This window comes from Capra hircus, chromosome 9, assembly GCF_001704415.2.
Source record: "Capra hircus breed San Clemente chromosome 9, ASM170441v1, whole genome shotgun sequence".
Taxonomy (NCBI): Eukaryota; Metazoa; Chordata; class Mammalia; order Artiodactyla; family Bovidae; genus Capra; species Capra hircus.
This window is the reverse complement of record NC_030816.1, coordinates 67,783,174-67,803,101: the sequence shown is the minus strand read 5'-3', so window position 1 is coordinate 67,803,101 and position 19,928 is coordinate 67,783,174. Positions and strand designations below refer to the sequence as shown.

At 41.6% G+C, this 19,928-nt stretch overlaps 1 protein-coding gene across 2 annotated transcripts in view; it reads right to left on the bottom strand.

Annotated features, from left to right (window-relative positions):
- AIG1 (androgen induced 1) overlaps window positions 1–19,928 on the bottom strand; it is a 257,957-nt gene that overhangs the window by 23,277 nt on the left and 214,752 nt on the right. The window contains exon 4 of one of the 2 annotated variants that reach the window (XM_013966567.2): window positions 10,736–10,851. The exons of the other annotated variant lie outside the window; for it this stretch is intronic. Within the exon in view, the coding sequence (XP_013822021.2) occupies window positions 10,736–10,851 (116 nt within the window). The remainder of the gene's footprint in view (window positions 1–10,735; window positions 10,852–19,928) is intronic. 2 annotated transcript variants of the gene reach the window in all.

Sequence of the window (19,928 nt, the reverse complement as noted above, 5' to 3'; positions counted from 1 at the left end):
CTCTGGTTGGAGATATTGTGCAACCAAGGGAGGCAAGGGGTAATATGTCTATGGAAGGGAGTTGGCCCGATCTGACGGTTCTTCAGCCAACTGACAATTTTTCTTGAGCTGTTCATCCCTCCGGGGCCTGATCAGATCTAAACAGAGCCTTAATGACAATTTCTGGATTTCTCTAGAGGCTGGCAAGAATTTATGAATGAACTGGGACTTCTTTCTCGCAGTCTTCCATTACAGCTAAGAACCAGAGCTAATTCCAGCCTTCAGACTCCATTTTCTTTCATATCCAATGTTTTTCCAGCAGAATATCACGGGGCTAAATTACTCACTCTAGTCGCAAAACGATTTGTATTTGTACCTGCAAATTTATGCGTTGTTTTAATTTACGTAAGATTTTTGTACGTAATTCTCAGCTTTTAAGGATGACTTAGACATCCTGTTTTTCTACTCTCAGGTGAGAATATCATGGCTCAAGGATACGTCATGGCTGAAGGAAAAATAAAAGTGCTACCAAAAAAGAAAGAAAAAAAATCCCCCCCAAATTGGAAACAAAAACAAACTACTGAAGAGTTTTAAACAGGAGGATTGGCAGGATCAGATTTGATTTTAAAATAATCTCTGGCCAAGAAGCAGAAAGTGGACAAGGAGGCAGCTAAAGAAAGCTTGTTCAGAGGGCTTGAGAGTGAGGGAGTGAGGAGCTGAATGGGGCTGCCAAGGAGGCCGAGAAGGAGAAGCCAAAGACAGCCTGGCATCTTAGGAAACTGACAAATCGATCGATCAGACAACCAACCAACCAAACAAAAATCCAACTGAGAAAACAATGTTGCAGAGACGCAAAATAAAAGCAGTTTTGGTAGGGAGAGGAGAGGTAGTAATTGGAGCTGGGAAAATGTCAATGGTTCCAGGTGCACTGACTTGTCACGGCCTGACTGTGATTTGCTCTTTCTTGCCTCTAGACTGCCTCCTTGCTCTTCATGGGACTCCCTTACCTGGGACCTTCTCATGGCTAATTTTTATTCACCCTTCTCAAGGGCCAGAAGCCTTCCATGAACCTGTAAGTTTGGGATAGGGTATGTTCCTGTGGGGGCTTCCCAGGTGGTCCAAGTGGTAAAGATCTCTCCTGCCAATGCAGGAGACACAAGAAATGTGGTTTTGATCCCTGGGTCGGGAAGATCCCCTGGAGGAGGAAATGGCAACCCACTCCAGTATTCTTGCCTGGAGAATCCCATGGACAGAGGAGCCTGGTCTCTGGTGGGCTATGGTCCATAGGATCACAAAGAGGCAGACACGACTGAAGTGACTCAGCACACATCCACGCAGGCATGTTCCTCTGGACTGTGAGAGCCTCCTGTATTTCTTCTATGAGAGCCCTTGTGAACTTCAGGGCAACTGCTTTTTTTTAAGATTTTTTTTTTTTTAAGGAGAACTATTTCTTAGAAATCTTGATTGAATTTGTTACAATATTGCTTCTGTTCTTTATGTTCTGGTTTTCTGGCTGAGAGGTGTGTGAGATTTTAACTCCCTAACCAGAGAGTGAACCTGAACTCCTTGCATTGGAAGGCGAAGTCTGAACCACTGGACCACCAGGGAAGTCCCAGGTAATTGCTTTTTAATTTTCCTCTATCCTCTAACAAACCATAAACTCCTGAAGGCAGAGCTGAGATTTATACACTGCTCACCTCCTACACTTAACACCGTGCCTGACACATGGGAGGGAAATACTTGTCTGTGAGAGCTAAGGAGCTTCTTCCCAAATCAACACGGACTTGATGCTTTCAGAATAGAGAAGTAAAATATGATCATAATAATCAAGATAGTTCCTTCTCTTACTTTGAAAATTATTAAGGAAATAGGTCTACCTGAATGTATAAAGACACAGTTTAGAACGGCTGTTTTCAGCAAATTTGGAAAACTCAGCAGTGGCCACAGGACTAGAAAAGGGCAGTTTTCACTCCAATCCCAAAGAAGGGCAATGCCAAAGAATGTTCAAACCACCACACAATTGCACTCATTTCATATGCTAACAAGATAATGCTCAGTCCTTCAAGCTAGGCTTCAACAGTACGTGAACCAAGAACTTCCAGATGTACAAGCTGGATTCAGGAAATGCAGAGGAACCAGAGATCAAATTGCCAACATCCGCTGGATCATAGAAAAGCAAGGGATTTCTGGAAAAACATCTACTTCTGCTTCATTGACTATGTTAAAGCCTTTGACTGTGTGGTTCATAACAAACTGCTAAAGAAAACTTTTAAAGAGATGGAAATACCAGACCACCTTATCTGCCTCCTGAGAAATCTGTATGCAGGTAAGGAAGCAACAGGTAGAACCAGATATGGAAAAACAGACTAGTTCCAAATTGGGAAAGGAGTACATCAAGGCTGTATACTGTCACCTTGCTTATTTAACTTATATGCAGAATATATCATGAGAAATGCCAGGCTGGATGAAGCTCAAGCTGGAATCAAGGCTGCCAGGAGAAATATCAATAACTTCAGATACACAGATGACACCACCCTTATGGCAGAAAGCAAAGAGGAACTAAAGAGATTCTTGATGAAGGTGAAAGAGGAGAGTGGAAAAGCTGAGTTAAAATTCAACAGTCAAAAAATGAATATCATGGCATCTAGTCCCATCACTCCATGGCAAATAGATAGGGAAAATATGGAAACAGTAACAGGTTTTATTTTCTTGGGCTCCAAAACATTGCAGATGGTGACTGTAGTCATGAAATTAAAAGATGCTTGCTCCCTGGAAGAAAAGCTATGACCAACCTAGAGTCATTACTTTGCCAACAAAGATCCATATAGTCAAAGCTATGATTTTTCCAGTATGGATAGGAGAATTGGACCATAAAGAAGGCTGAGCACCAAAGAATTGAGGCTCTTGAACTGTGGTGTTGAGAGTCCCTTGGACAGCAAGGAGATCAAACCAGTCAATCCTAAAGGAAATCAGTCCTGAATATTCATTGGAAGGACTGATGTTGAAGCTGAAACTCCAATCCTGATGCGAAGAACTGACTCACTGGAAAAGACCCTGATGCTGAGAAAGATTGAAGGCAGGAGGTGAAGGGGACGACAGAGTATGAGACGGTTGGATGGCATCACCAACTCGATGGACATGGGTTTGAGTAAGCTCTGGGAGTTGGTGATGGACAGGGTATCTGGTGTGCTCCAGTCCATGTGGTTGCAAAGTGTTGGACATGACTGAGTGACTCACCTGAACTGAACAGAGAGATCCATGACAGATAAGTAGGATCTGAAACTAATACTTATGGAAGACATAACTGAGGGAAGGGTGGGGTTGGATAGGGGTATGGGGAGGTGAAAGCTTTGAAGCTGAAAGGAGAGTATTACCCTTGACAACTGGTGTGAAGATCACCATGGCTAGAGCTAAGCAAAGGTGAAAGAGAAGGAGGATGAAGATACAGAGGTCGGTGGAATCAAACAACGTAGGTCCCCTAGGCCATGTAAAGGAATTTTGGAATTTATCCGTAGACACAATGGGAAGTCATCCACATTCTCTGAGCAATTGAGTGGCATGATCATATGTGGTTTTACAAAAGAACTGAGGGATCCTATATACAGATGAGTTAGAGGTGAAGAAATGCCAGCTCTTTGCAGTAGCTCAGGAGAGAGATAACTGCAGCTTGGACCATGATGTTGGCAATGGAGACGGATCAAAGTGTAAGTATTCTGAAAGCACTTTGGAGGCACAAAAGCCAAAAACTGGTGGATGATTCTTTGTAGTGGGTCCAAGAGAGATGGGCTGAGGAGGTTTCATAGATTTGGGGCATGAAACACTGAGTGGGTGGCAATGCTCAGGGGATAAAGACTTGGGGGTATGATTGGGAAAGCACATGAATTAGGTTTGTGGCTGCTAAAGGGGAGAGGCTTGTGAGCAAACATCAAGAGGCAGCTCTGAGCTGGAGATCTGAGATAGTGGCTGCAAAAATGGTGTGCGAGATAAGTTGATTCAGTCGTGTCAGGCTTCCCTGGTGGCTCAGATTGTAAAGAATCTGCCTGCAATGCAGGAGACCCAGGTTCAATCCTGGGTCAGGAAGATCCCTTGAGAAAGGAATGGCAACCCAGTCCATTATTCTTGCCTGGAGAATCCCATGGACAAAGGTCCTGGCGAGCTATGGTCCATGGGGTTGCAAAGAGCCGGACACGACTAAGTGACTAACTATGTACACTAACGATGGGTTTACCTATTGATAAGAGGTGGTTTTTAAAAAAAGAGAGGGAGACCAGGACTTCTCTAGTGGTAGAGTGGTTAAGAATTCTGCTTGCAATGTAGGGGACACAGGTTCAATTCCTGGTTGGAGAGCTAGATCCCACATGCCTCAGAGCAAGTAAGCCTGCGTGTTGCAACTACAGAGCCAGGGCACCCTGCACAATGCAACTAGAGAGTCCTTGTGCCTCAATGAAAGATCCTGTGTCCCACAACTAAGACCCGAGGCAGCCAAATAAATGAATATTTTCAAAAAGGAGGACCTCCATTACAAGAGTAGATCTTAAGTTAGGTATTCTTGCCATGAAAAAAAAATAAATAAATAAAAAGAGAAGAAGACATGAGTTTCAAAGGACTCCAGCACTGGGTAGAGTGGGAAGAGCCAGTCAGCGATGCTGAGGGAGCAGGGAGGAAATTAGGGTGGTTGTTACATCAGCTAAGTCAGGGAGGAGGGTGATTCAGGAAGTGGGGGGATAATTTAGTATCAGAACTGCTGACATGTCGGTTGAGAAGAGGTCTATAAAGCATCCAGTGGATTTATCAAAAGAGAAGTTCTTGGTGACATTCGCAAAGGTTTAACCAAAGTGATGAAGCTGAAATCACACTGGAGTGGCTTATAATCCCATTCACATAGTATACTCTGTGTTAGATACTGACCTATAGGCTTCACATGTACTAAAAATTAATCTTCCTTTAGTCATCACAGCAACCTTATGAGGTAGGTACTCATTCCATTTTACAGATGAGGACATGAAGACACAGGGAGGCCATGTGATCTGCTCAAGGTCATATGAGAGAAGTGGAATCCAGGCTCAGGCAGCCTGCCTCAAAAAATCCATTCTCCCGACGGTTCCCCTCTCCTGTCTGCTAAGTGTGTAAATGGGGGGTAGAGACAGTGTAGGCAACTCTTTGGTTGGATAGCTTGACTGACTCAATGGACATGAACTGGGGCAAACTCCAGGAGATGGTGAGGGCGGGGGGCCTGGCGTGCTGCGGTCCATGGGGTCGCCGAGAACTGGACACAACTTGGTGACTGATCAACAACAACACACAACTCTTTGGAGAAACTGGGCTGTGAGCAGGGAGACAGTTCAGTTCATTCAGTCGCTCAGTCGTGTCTGACTCTCTGTGACCCCATGGACTGCAACACGTCAGGCTTCCCTGTCCATCACCAACTCCCGGAGTTTACCCAAACTCATGTCCATCGAGTTGGTGATGCCATCCAACCGTCTCATCCTCTGTCATCCCCTTCTCCTCCTGCCTTCAATCTTTCCGAGAATCAGGGTCTTTTCAAATGAGTCAGCTCTTCGCATCAGGTGGCCAAAGTATCGGAGTTTCAGCTTCAGCATCAGTCCTTCCAATGACAGTACAGTAGCCAAGTATAAAAGGGGGTGGGCCAATAATAATAATTTTTCTTTTTTTTTAGGGTGGAGAAAAGGACAGGAGTCTGTTCAAGTATTGATGGCAAGGCTCTGGTAGTGAGGCTGGAGTTACAGGAGAATGAAGTGATGGAGGAAGGGTAGAGAGCTGGGAGGGGATGGAGCCAGAGTACGTTGAGACGGGCTACCAGTTAGAAGCTGTGGAAACGCTTCCCCCACTGGCACAGGAGACACAGGACAGGGAGGGGACAGCAAGGATGTTTGCAGGAAGAACTCAAGAGTTCCTGTTCAAAGTTTTTTATATTCTGTGTGAAATTAAAGACCAGGCCATCTGCATAGAGAGGAAAGGGCAGAGTGAGAGGGAGGTGGAGGGGGATGGGCAGAGCAGGCTGGAGAAATACAAAGGAAACTTGCCAACAGCATCAAAGGCATAAGCAGCATCCAAATGGTGATTCTGGAAGACGGCGGGGAAAAGAAGTCGTATTGGTTGGGATAGAGGGTAAGGATGTTGAGGAGTGTGGGAAGGGTCATGACCACATATAAAATGGTCTTGGTGAGGCGCCTGCTTAATACATATGGAGAATTCTAGCTCTTCATGTGATCCAGGATGTCTGAGAACCAGCTGTTGGGGGTAAGAGAAGATGAAACTCAGAATAACAAACACTAAACACTGGGAACTGAGATGGATAATACACAGAAGCCTGTTCTGTCCAGATGCTGATCTAAAACTCTGATCCTACCAGGACCCAAATGGACATTGGAGGAGCCCTGTGCCAGCCACACTCTCAAACAGCAAGTCCTCAACCGCCTACATAGACTTCTCCTTAGAGGATAAGAACACAGTAACTACCGCTACACGAGGTGTTCGTAAAAAACAAATAGATGAGAATAATGGGAGAGCAATGACGTTTTCAATTCTCAGGGGAAAAGCAGAGCTTGGGAAATACTTTAGTATATGAAACATAAGAAATTTTCAGAACACTCTTTGGCATTCTTAATAGAAGGAGACATAAATCCCACCAGGTGGGCCCAAAATTCTTAACAAGAGCAGAGAATAAAATGAAAATAAGGATGGTGGGGAAAAGAGGAAGAGAGAGAAATGAAAACTTTCCATCGAGACTCAGACACTCAGGACTTTAGTCAACTGGGAGAAAGGAAAGATACTATCATTTCTGGAATGACCAGTGTGCTCACTTATTTCTAATGGGAGAGAACATGCAGGCAATATCTCCTACCTTAAACATGATAAAAATGAGGCTAAGAGAGGATAAGTAATTTGCTCAAAGCTCCTAAGAAGAGGGGATCTGAACAAGGACTGCAAGGATCCAGACCTCTACCTCTCAGAGTAGCATGACAAGTTAATGAGGGAAAAAACATGCAGAAAGGGGCTGAGTTCAGGCTCCCTAAGGACTGAGTATCCTTGGTATAAACAGAACAACAACAATGGGTAGCGGACTGAGTGCCAGTCACGGGGCAGGCACTTCGTACCCAGCGGCCTTAATGACCAGACATGGCTGCTTCTGATGTACTGCTGCAGAGCTAAAGGAAAACTAAAGACCCACTGAATTCCTTCACCCATAGAGTTACTCCTCACACAGTCAGAGAGAGCGGAGAGTAGGGTTCCCGTATAGACTCTGCAGCTACACCCCAGTGCTTGTACTTACAGCTGATCCCTCAAGAACATGGATTTGAACTTCAATGGTTCATTTGTTTATTTAGACACAGATTTTTTTTTTTTTTTTTTTTTCTGGCTGTGCTGGGTCTTTGTAGCGGTTCTTTGGCATCCCCAGTTGCAGCGGGCAGGCTTTGTTGCCTTGTGGCACGTGGGATCTTAGTTCCCCAGTTGGGAACATGCACCCCTATACTGGAAGGCAGATGCTTAGCCACTGGACAATTAGATAAGCCCCAAGTTTTTCTTTTCAATATTCACAATGGTACTTGAGATTGGTGTATGATCTGAAATTGGGTGAATCTACGGATGTGGAATCTCAGGTACAAAGGTATTGCAGGTACAGGAGAGCTATGTATATGGAGCTGGCCGTACAGTTATACTCAGATTTACCATCGCAGAGAGGGTTGGCACCCCTAGTCCACATTGTTCAGGGTCAGCAATAGGTCTGGCAACAACAGAAAACAGTCTCTTTTCCTTGGGTAAGCCATATCATCTCTCTCAAGTTTGGTTTCCTAATCTGTAAAATGAGCCAGATAGTGCTTATCTCAGAGGGTTATTTGGGGAACTAAATATGATAATACTTTAAATTGCTTGGCACAGCAGTCAAAATAATGGCATTCATTACATTTCCTGATAATTACAGCTGCATTAGAAACCAAAGGGACTTTCGGTGTTGTGTCCTGCATAAGGGAAAAGGGATGACTTTATTCATTAGGGGGAAATTTCAGTGCGGTGCAGAGAAATGCATGGAGGAGCAATGGTGGAGGTGAGGTGTGAAGAGAAGGAGTTAAGAGCCCACCATCAATGGTCAGGGGATGTCTCTGTCCCAGACTTCCGGGTAAGTGGAAAGACAGGTGGAGATGGGCATGGGAAGGGTCTGGGATGACTTCAGATGCTAAGCTTGGGTTAGAGTGAGATGGAGGCTAGGAAATGGAATCACTGAGCATGGGTACTCAGTGGACACCAGTCCATGAGGGAAAGCTCCAATACCCCCTCGCTTTCTCAACTCTCGAGATCCAAATCTAGAAAGACTGCAGATTCAGATGGGGAGGGAGACTTGTGAGAATGAGCAGCAAGACAGAATCAGAGCGGAGCAGACAGGGAGGCTGGCCAGGAGCCTCGGAGGTATAGCTTCAGCTCAGCCACACAGAGGACTGTCAGGGAGATCTGCTTTATAATTAGCGTGTGACAAGAATGCTTTCTTATATTTTGGCATAAGGCTCTGGAATGTCCAGTTATAACCCTGGTATGCTGTCAGAAGATTTCATATCCTGAACCTTTTGCTGCTGTGTCACTGGTATGTCATGTCTGAGATAGTCTGGAAAGGAGCAAAAGCCAGCACCTTCTGCGATAACAATTAAAATTCTTGGATTTATATAATGTGATATGATGTGAGGGGCATTGTTTAGCTCTTGGCACAGCTATGAATGCCTAAGGCAGAACACCAAAGGAAAAAGTTGACTCTGAGAACATTCTCAGAACATATCTGGAAGAGTTTGCTGGTTAATGCAGATACGTGTCCAAACAAGCACTGGTTTGCTCAGGAAAGACGCATAGCTGGCAAGTCTCCCTTGGCATGCAGAGCGTGAGTAATGCTTCATTTTAATGAGGGATCTTGGGGGTCTATAATAAAGACTATGTGGTATTTCCCATGTGTCTCTTTGGAACGTGGACTGATTGTACCCGTGGTAGAAGAAAAGCCATCAGAAAGTATGTAGTTCCTAAAACCTCTGGGGTGCTACAAGATCCACATAATTTAATGGCATCTAAATGAATTCACAGAAATACACCCAGCATTCCCGGAGTAAAAATCTCTTACCATAGGTAAGTAAACATGAATGCAAAGTAATGAGACTGTTGGCAGGGGAGGGGAGATGGGAAGGGATATGAACTAAAGCTATAGGCAGTTCCACATGAACTGTAAACATCGTAACATCTCTGAATAACTCTTAGCTTTCCTACCTGACTCTTCTGAAAGATAAGATGACCTGGATGGGTGGGATCGGAGTGGGTGGGAGGGAGGTCAAAGCAGGAGGGGATGTAAGTATATGTATAGCTGATTCACTTCATTATGCAGCAGAGACTAATAAAACATTGTAAAGTAATTATACTCCAATTTAAAAAAAAGTCATCTGAACATCAAATTCCTATATATAAAGCACATGCCTTCATTTTTAAGCCATTATTTCAGAGTCACACTTTAACCTGTGAGTCCAGATCATTTGAACTTTTTCTTTCAGAGAAAGCCAATACTTAATGTTTTGGTTGGAAACAAAACCAACCTAAAATGTGACTAGGAAAACAAACGCTCCCCAGTCCTTCTGAACAGTGACTGGTCAATGAAGTGGCAGATGGAGCATGACCTCATGTTTGTTCTAGGGTCTACTGTCTGGATGTCCCCTTAGATCCAGCCATAGCGCGCGCACGACTTCCCAACAGCAAAGCCTCTTTTGGTTCAGATTTGGAACCTTATTCAGGCAAAGTATGTGAAATACTGTACTGAGCTTTATTTAATATTTCTGGACTGGCTGGAGCAAAATGCTCCATGAGGACTGGACCTCCCAAAGTGCTCCAGGATTCTGGTGGGATTAAGCACAGTTCTGGGGTGTTTGGAAGAACATGATTCCGTCCCAAAAGTTTACAGGAGGGGATGATGACCCAGAACTCAGTACATGAGAGTCCCAAGAGACAGAAGTGCTAGGGGCAGAGACCTCTTCGGCATAGGCTAATATATTAAAGAGGACTTGGAATTACACAAAGAAATAAGAAAGTCTCTATCTTACATAATTTTGAAATGTTAACACATGGTTAGAACTGAAATTAAAGTGAAATAAATTCATCAGGCAAAAAGTCTTATATCAGATAAATGTGGCCACCTCCCACTCGGGATTTATTCACGCCCAGCAGACCAACTGGAGACTTCCTGTCATTTATTTCACCCCAGTTTTTCCAAACAAAGCCATTAAATGCATGCTCTAGGTGACAGTCAGGCTTTAAACTGACTCAGGAAAATGGACATTTTCACTTGTTTCACTTCGAGGGTGGAAGTCACTCCCGGAAGAGGTCATTCCTTCTGTCCTCATTTGCATTCGCTGCAACTCCCTCACTCCCAACAAAAGCAACAATAACAACAACAACAAAAAACCCCCAAGCAAAAAAAGCAATACAACTGAGGTCCAAGAAAAACATTTAGTTTGAAAAAGAGTTGAAAAATGCAGCCTTGGAAGAAGCACTGCTTACATGGGATTGTTCAACAAATTCCTGTTGTGTGAGGTTTGGCATATACTTTCTAAAAATATAAGCATCTGGGGAAATGAGACAAAGCCCAGGTCTTGGACCAAATGAGGCACACAGTGTGAATCTGTTAGTGATTATATCCATAATGAAATATGTGCCCAAATTTAGCAGCACAAAATCTAATACAATACGAAAGCCCAGCAGGCACCATCCTTACCATAGTATATAGCCAACAGAGAAGGTACATATGGCGGCCAGTCCGCTGCTCCTGCTGGGATACGCATGGTGTGATGTCCTCATCTCAATTAATATAAAGGGCAAAACCGTTGTGTGCTGAAAAAGAACAGAGACCAGGTGACACAGGTTCTTATCATCACCCTTCAACAGCTGTTTTGCCATTGCTAGGAGAAAGGATAGTGTCATTTCCTAGCAAAAGTGCCTCAGCAGAGACCAGTGTATGGCTTGTCCAAGTGGTAGAATGGACATGAAAACATGCAGTCCATCAATTGCTCCCCTGGTTTCTCTTCTGTATCTTAGTTTTTAAAACTGTATTTTCCTTATTCTCATTACAGGAAATTATAGAAAGATGTAATAGGAACAAACAAATTAGAATATAATAAAGGAATAAAAACAACCACTGTTAATATTTTGCTATACGTCCTCCCCTCTCCCCTAAACTTTTTGTTCATATGATTTATACACAGTTAAGATCATACTGTGCATGCCACTTTATTTGGAATTACAGCAGGAGAATTTCTGATATGCAATTTTAGAAATTCTTTTAGAATATAAACCCTGACCAGAGCTGCTGAAAACTCCATTTTATGGATGTATCAACATTTTTCTATCTATCCATCTATTTATTTTTGACCTCACAACATGGTTTGCAGGATCTTAGTTTTCTGATAAGGGATGGAACCCAGGCCCCAGGAGTGAAAGTGCTGAGTCCTAACCATTGGATCGCCAGGGAATTCCATGTACCAACACTTATTTAACTGATTTTTATTCTTGGTCATTAAGTAGTATAAGATTTTTCAATTTTTACTTGAATAATTTTAATTTAAATAATTTTATTATTTTTTTAAATTTTTATTTTTACTTTATTTTACTTTACAATACTGTATTGGTTTTGCCATACATTGACATGAATCCACCACGGGTGCACATGCGTTCCCAAACATGAACCCCCCTCCCTAATTTAAATTTAAAGATATTCATTTTAAATCAATATCTTCTGTAGAAATCTTTGTTAAATTATTTTTAACTGATGTATTGATGATTTACAATATATTATATTGGTATCAGGTATACAACCTAGTGATTTAAATTATTTTCTTACAGTCAAAGGTTATGATTTTAAGGCTGTTGATACATAATGCCAAATTATGTGTGAACCAACAGCAGGTTAGAAAAGAAGGCCAAATTAGCTTGCAGAAAGGATGTTCTGGCTTGTACCAGCAGTGTATGGATTTAGATATGCCATTGGACGAGACACTCCAAAGAAGTTGTGTGGAATATTTCCACTTGTTTTCGAACCCAGCGGCCACTCCAGATTCTCAGTTCAGTGGGCCAGGATAGGGATAAAACTTATCCCCTCCATACGGTAAGAAGAAAGGAAGGTCAAGCACTCCTGACATTGAAATTTGGTGGACAGACACAAGGGAAAAAGAACTTCTTAGGTAAAACTGACTCAGGATATAAATTTACCTTCCATCACTGGAGAGTTTTCCAAGAGTAAGAAGATGGTGGAACCAAGAACTGAACCACCAGCAACTTTGAATTCTATTAAGGATACTCCTTAATGGTCATGAAAGAGTCTTTGTTCTGCTCTTGCTGTGTAGTTTGCATGTTCTAGGAAAAGGCAGGAAACCGTATGTTATGATTTTCAAACTCTAATAAGTACTGTCACAAAATGGAACCAGGTGACAGGTAGACCTGGGCAGAAAAGACATGGTAGGGATAGCAAAGGGAACATCTTTGGAGCAACTCACTGTTTACATTCATAGAAAAAACAGGATATTGTAAGAAATGATAAGACACTGGCAATTCTTTGCTTTAAACTTTCTCTTCTAGATAATTATTCTGACTGCCAATACATGGCAATTAGACTATGGTATGCCTATAATGTCGGGTGGGTGACTCCATAGTTGGGTAGCTTTATATTTCCTTACCCTTTGCTTCTCTGTTATTGTTTTAAATAATTAGTATAATTAACTCTAAAGGGAACCACACAAAATTAATACCTGTGTTAATACAGAGATGGTATGTATTTTAAAGACTTATTTCATTGTTTTTTTTTTCCACTATAATTTAGTCACCTCAGATAATGTTGGCATAGAATTTCACCAACAATTTGAGATGCCAGAAATAGTTCTACAATAGTGATTTCATGTAAAAAGTCAAAAATATAGTTAGCAATAAGGCTGAGACTTCTCAGATCCCACATAGAAGAAAAATCTCTGCAAATCAAATGAAGATAGTGGTGACTCTAATAGTCTGTGTTGGTTATAAAATGATATTATTTTGACTTTTTAATAATAAGATTTATCTAAGCTTGACTTCTTACTCCATTGCATCACACTGAGTAAAAATTCACTCATTCTTCTATAAATCTGTATAAGGTCCAACCACTAATCTGAATATTTTTACCCAGTTAACATTATTTTACCAAGCCTATTTGCTGATCATCAGATGTCAAACCTGGAAAGGTTAGGATGTCCTTTGGTGATGCCAGGCCAAAAAAAAAAAAAATCTCTTTGAAAAACGAAAATCTCTCCAGGTCATTTCATTTCTGGCATCATCGCCACTAAAAAGGAACTATTTCTTCCATCAGCAAGGACAAAAGATCTTTCTGTGGCTAGCTGTGCCCATGCCAGTTTTGACCAGGGGCAAATTCTATATGAGAGTAGTAACAGCTTATTATGTAGAATTTTCATGCACTAAATAATGTATATCCCCTTTTCTAAAATTTTATAATACAAATTATGTTTACTGATAAACATTACATATTAACAAAGGTAAAAATAGTGCAAAATATTTACAGCAAATATAAATGTTTCTCTGCATGTAGCTAAAGTCTTATGACTAAAGAAAAGATTTTAAAAAATCTATGAAAGGCCTTGTTGAATCTCTAAGTTACCTTTGGCAGCTAATTGTGACCCAAAATCTGTAGCAGCAAGAGGGGCAATTACTTCAGAAGTAGGGGTACAAGAAATTCAGTTCTAACCCACTCCCAGGCAACACTGTTTCAATGACTTAAGAACCAGGAAAGAAATATTCAGCTCCATTTAAGATCAAAGCTGCACAAGAGTGGTAAGCTTACATTTTGTTTACTGTGGTATTTGTAGCACTTAAAGAAGAGCCTAGCACATAGGAGGGGCTCAATAAATATTTGTGGAGATCATTTAATCTTTGAAACCACATCCTAAATGAGAGTGACTAACTCTTTTCTGTTGATGGGACTAACAAAGACTCGGAAAAAGTAACTGTCCTTTTAAAAATTAGTTATTTATTTGTTGTGTTTGGTTGTGCTGGGTCTTCATCGCTGTGTGCAGGCTTAATGGAGTTGCAGCGAGCGGGAGCTGCTCTCTAGCTACAGTGTGTGGGCTTCTTAACCGCAGTGGCTTCCCCTGTCGCAGAGTACGGGCTCTAGAGCGTATGGGCTTCAGTAGCGTGTGGCCCACCAGTTTAGTGGCCACCCCCGATCCCCCACCCCCCGGCATATGGAATCTTCCTGAACCAGGATCAAACCTGTGTCCCCTGCATTGGCAGGTGAATTCTTAAGCACTGGACCAACAGAGAAGTCCAAAGGCAATAACTGTTGTGCCCTACTAAGTCTACCAAGTGTTCAAGACCCAGTTCTGTCTCCAAATTCCATGCTGTTTCATATATTAGCATTATGTCTTTAAAAGATATCAGAGATAAATCATGTTTGACTCAATAAGCTTGTGGCAGTACATGATCTAAGGTCACTTATGTTGTCTTTCAACAAACCAGAGCTATTTTTTTGGTTAAGCCTCAATATAAACAAAAAGATTTTCACTGTGAGAAAACACATTTTACTTAATGAGTTCTTTCCTGTGACATATAGGCATTCAGAACAGTATCATGGAGGAAAGATACAATGTCTATAAAGTCAAAAGTCCTAATTCAGTCCTGTCGCATGCTACATGCTTTTTTAAATAATTTTTTTAGTCAATTCACTTTTTTCCCCTTAAATAAATATATTTAAAGGAAAACTTACAAAGTTTTTAAACTCTCCTAAATGGAATATATTAATAGAAGATAACCACAAAAACAAATACAATGAAAACTAATTGATCTGGATAAATATTCAATAGACACGTTTGCCGGTTTGATTCAGAAGCCTGCTCTATATGTGTTAAATAGGGGTGTTAGAATTAGAGCGGCATTAAAGATGTGCACAGAGAGCTGGACACAACTGAGTGACTTAGTATGCCTGTGCAAAGACAGGCTAGAATGAAATAGAGACTCTTCTAAAGGAAATCAGAAGGAATGAAAGATAATTGAGAGAGAATTAGCTTTTCACCAGGTGACTCAATACTATTTAATGCCAGGGCCCTGTGCCCTTCAGTTATCTCAAATACCATCTGAGCCACACATCTATACCCTGGAACAGATTATCTGTAAACTATACCTGTACCTTCTAAGTGCTGAATTATTTGATTTATGAACAGGTGTGCTTTAGCCAGAAAAAATGGAGAGACAGATGACTAGGAAGTTTAGGTATGGATGGAGGAACTTAATGGTATTTAAGAAGATTTTAAAAATGGATTTATACTGCACAAGAAGGGTCTGGACTTGCTATGGGGAAAATACTTTCATTATTTGTGATGGCATTTAGTAATCTATAAACTAAAGGGAAGTTTTATAATAAACTTTCCTGCAGAATAAATAGAAGGATTAAAATACATGCTGTGTGATGGTACAAAAGTAGAGCAGATGAATTAGGAGACTGCTCAAGATTACTTCAAAGTTCTAGTATCTGTGGTTATAGTCAGAATGTGTAGTACATAAAATATTAAATAAAATTTGAAGACTTTCACCTTCCATTTCTTTGGTCTTTCTCCTGTTTTCCAAAATATATAGATATTTAAAATGAACATTTAAAAAATTATTTATTTATTTGGCTGTCCTGCGTCTTAGCTGTAGCCTACGGAATCCAGTTCCCTGATCAGGGATCAAACCCAGGCCGCCCTGCATGGGGACCATGGAATCTCAGCCCACTAGACTACTAAGGAAATCCCCCCCATTTTTTTTTAATAGAAAGGTACTGCTTCCATACCACATAACATGGATTAAAAATCATTTCAATGGACATTGGGGTACATTTACCTTTTGAAATAACTAGGACATAGAAACAACTTAAATGTCCATTGATGGAGGAATGGATAAAGAAAATGTGGTCCATATATACCATATATACTACGGAATATTGTGCTATGCTGTGCTTAGTCGCTCGGTCATGTCCAGCTCTTTCTGACCCCATGGACTTATAGCCTGCCAGGCTCCTCTGTCCCTGGGGATTCTTCAGGCAAGAATACTGGAGTGGGTAGCCATTCCCTTCTCCAGGGGATCTTCCAACCCAGGGACTGAACCCAGGTCACCCGCACTGCAGGTGGATTCTTTAACAGCTGAGCTACCAGGAAAGTCCATCACTTAAATATTGGATCTTAAAAAAATGGTACAAATGAACCTATTTACAAAACAGAAATAAAATCATATATGTAGAAAAAAACACAAACTTATGGTTACCAAAGGGGAAGGGTGAACAGGGATAAATTGGGAAATTGTATATATTGACATATACACACTACTATGTATAAGACAACTGAGCGACGTATATAAAACAAATAACTAATAAGAACCTACTGTACAGCACAGGGAACGCTACACAATACTCCGTAATGACCTACATGGGAACAGAATCTAAAAAACAGTGGATATATGTATATGTATTGACATAACTGACTCACTTTGCTGTACAGTGGCACAGGACTGGAAAAGGCCTGTTTTCATTCCAACCCCAAAGAAAGGCAATGCCAAAGAATGCTCAGACTACCAGACAGTTGCACTCATCTCACATGCTAGTAAAGTAATGCTCAAAATTCTCCAAGCCAGGCTTCAACAGTATGTGAACCGTGAACGTCCAGATGTTCAAGCTGGATTTAGAAAAGGCAGAGGAACCAGAGATCAAATTGCCAACATCCACTGGATCATCAAAAAAGCAAGAGAGTTCCAGGAAAACATCTACTTCTGTTTTATTGACTATGCCAAAGCCTTTGACTATGTGGATTACAACAAACTGTGGAAAATTCTTAAAGAGATGGGAATACCAGACCACCTTGTCTGCCTCCTGAGAAATCTGAATGCAGGTCAAGAAGGAACAGTTAGAACTGGACATGGGAAAACAAACTGGTTCCAAATCAGGAAAGGAGTATGTCAAGGCTGCATATTGTCACCTTGCTTATTTAACTTATATGCAGAGTACATCATGAGAAACACTGGGCTGGATGAAGCACTAGCTGGAATCAAGATTGCCAGGAGAAATATCAATAACCTCAGATATACAGATGACACCACCCTTATGTCAGAAAATGAAGAATAACTAAAGAGCCTCTTGATGAAAGTGAAAGAAGAGACTGAAAAAGTTGGCTTAAAGCTCAACAATCAGAAAACTAATATCATGGCATCTAGTCCCGTCACTTCATGGCAACAGACAACGAAACAATGAAAACAGTGAAAGACTTTCTTATTCTGGGCTCCAAAGTCACTGCGGATGGTGATTGCAGCCATGAAATTAAAAGATGCTTGCTCCTTGGAAGAAAAGCTATGACCAACCTAGACAGCATATTAAAAAGCAGAGACATTACTTTGTCAATAAAATTCTGTATAGTCAAGGCTATGGTTTTTCCAGGAGTCATGTATGGATGTGAGAGTTGGACTGTGAAGAAAGCTGAGCGCCGAAGAATTGATGCTTTTGAACTGTGGTGTTGGAGAAGACTCTTGAGAGTCCCTTGGACTGCAAGGAGACCCAACCAGTCCATTCTGAAGGAGATCAGTCCTGGGTGTTCATTGGAAGGACTGATGCTGAAGCTGAAAACTCCAACCCTTTGGCCACCTCATGCTAAGAACTGACTCATTGGAAAAGACTGTGATGCTGGGAAAGATTGATGGCAGGAGAAGTGGTCGACAGAGGATGAGATGGTTGGATGGCATCACTGACTCTATGGATATGAGTTTGAATAAGCTCCGGGAGATGGTGATGGACAAGGAACCCTGGTGCGCTGCAGTCTATGGGGTCACAAAGAGTCAGACATGACTGAGTGACTGAACTGATGATGATGCAGAAACTAATACAACATTGTAAATCAACTACATGTTAATATAAATTTTAAAAAGACCAAAAAAAAAAAAAAAAAGGTTTTCTTCCTTGGAAGCAAAACCATCTTTTGAACATGAGGGGTTCCAGACCATCCCTTGCCTAGCTGGATAACGAGAGAGCTGGCCATCCTCTGTCCACTGATTTGCATCAGTAGGGCACAGGCAGACCTTTGGGAATGTTCTCAAGGTAACAGATGCCTCAAATCGCTGTCTGAGCTAGCTAAAAATGAGATTGCTGGGGATGTCTGGCTTGCTGGATTCCAGTGGAGCAGTGTTCATGGTGGTCCCCATGTAAGCAGAACCCAGTTCTTCCCTTCACGATTGTCAGGATAGGTTTTCTTATATTCTATGACAAATTTTGATCAAAAAATAAAAAACTGAAGGATGGCTCTGTGTGTGTATGTGTGTGTAATTTAAGCCTTCATAAATTATAAATAAAATTATAAATAAAAATAATATGGAAAACAGCTCTAGGATACAGAAAGGCATACACTCCATATTTTAACATGAATATTTTGTTCCTTTGCTCTGCCACCCCTTAACCAGAGTAAAAGGGGATTAAAATAGAAATTTCTGTGCTGTCATAAAGCAACAAGGAATTTCCAAGTTTGAAGTTAAAGCCCATTGTATTAGCAAAACATGATCTAAAATGATAGGAGGGGTGATATGAGAAAGACCGCCCCCCCCCGCCCCCCGCCCAAGAAAAAGTCACAAAACACTGACAGATTCTAACCTTTGCAAAGCTTCTGGGCTCTCCAAATAAGGCAAATGTTTGATGAACGCAGAGAAAAGCAGCTCTGGGTGGAGCATGCGCAGAATTGGGGTGGGGCTGCTCCTGGAGCAACCGTAAATTCAGTCAGTGGATGTGCCCAGATGGCAATGTCAAACCGGGCAGCTTGGAAACAAAGCTGAGGCAGGCTCTAAAAATCCTGAATTTTAAACTCTGAAAACCCAACCAAATGTTTTCTCCTGCCACCAAAAACTGTCATTATTAACTTTATTAATTGGTCAGCTCAAAATCTGCCACCTTCCCTCACTCTCTTCACAATAGGGATATTTCGGTGTTTTTTTAATCCTCAGGAGTTTCCAGTCTCTAGGAGTCAAATGGAACGTCCCCGTGTCAGGGGCCTCCCTCTCCTGAGAGCTGAGGTGCTGGCTTTAATGTGGTCACACCAGTACAGTATGATACAGAATCTCCCCAGAAACACCAGAGCCTTTGAAATTGCGCCTTTTCTGTGTGGAGCTGGATACCTGTCACCGCTGGCTCTCAAACTGTCCAAGATACGCTTACACAGGCTTCTCAGAATGAGATTAGAAATGTGACCCAGGGTCAGAAACATAGATTCAGATGGAACCAATATTTCTTAAGTGTCAGTATGTTCCAGGCACTTCCAAAATGCTTTATGGACTCAATACTAAATTTGGGACTCATCCAGTTCTAACATTAGCCCCAGCAGCTCTTAGGATATGGTTTTAATAATTAGGCCAAATAAACAAAACAGAGTCATGCACTGAACCAAGACATGCGTATCTTTGCAATTAAAAGCAAATGATGCATTACAGAAACAATTAACACTGGGAAAGTGGTACCAGGCTATGATTTCTGCATTTAAAAAGCAGTTTTAATATGACTCGAGGGAAGTTAGTATCTCCTGCTGAGTCTTGCTAGTGAAGGTATCTACAAGGTGCTGAGGCTCTGTGGCATTATTGGGAAGCTCTAGAGTGCTGCCTTCATTTCAGTCCAGCAGCCTGGGGGCCACTAAAAGGAATTTTGTGAACGCAGTTCCAGAAATAACCCATGTTGTATCTTAAAAGGTAAGAGTGACTTGAAAGTGACCCCATAGTCACTGTTCCATGAACATTTCACAATTAGTATCTGTGGTTCGCACAGAATAGCAATGTGAGGATGACTGGTCTGATATGTTCAAGTGATTACAACATGAGGTGCTACACACAGATGTGCACACTCAGGACAGCGCACAACTGGTGTAGATGTGCACACTCGG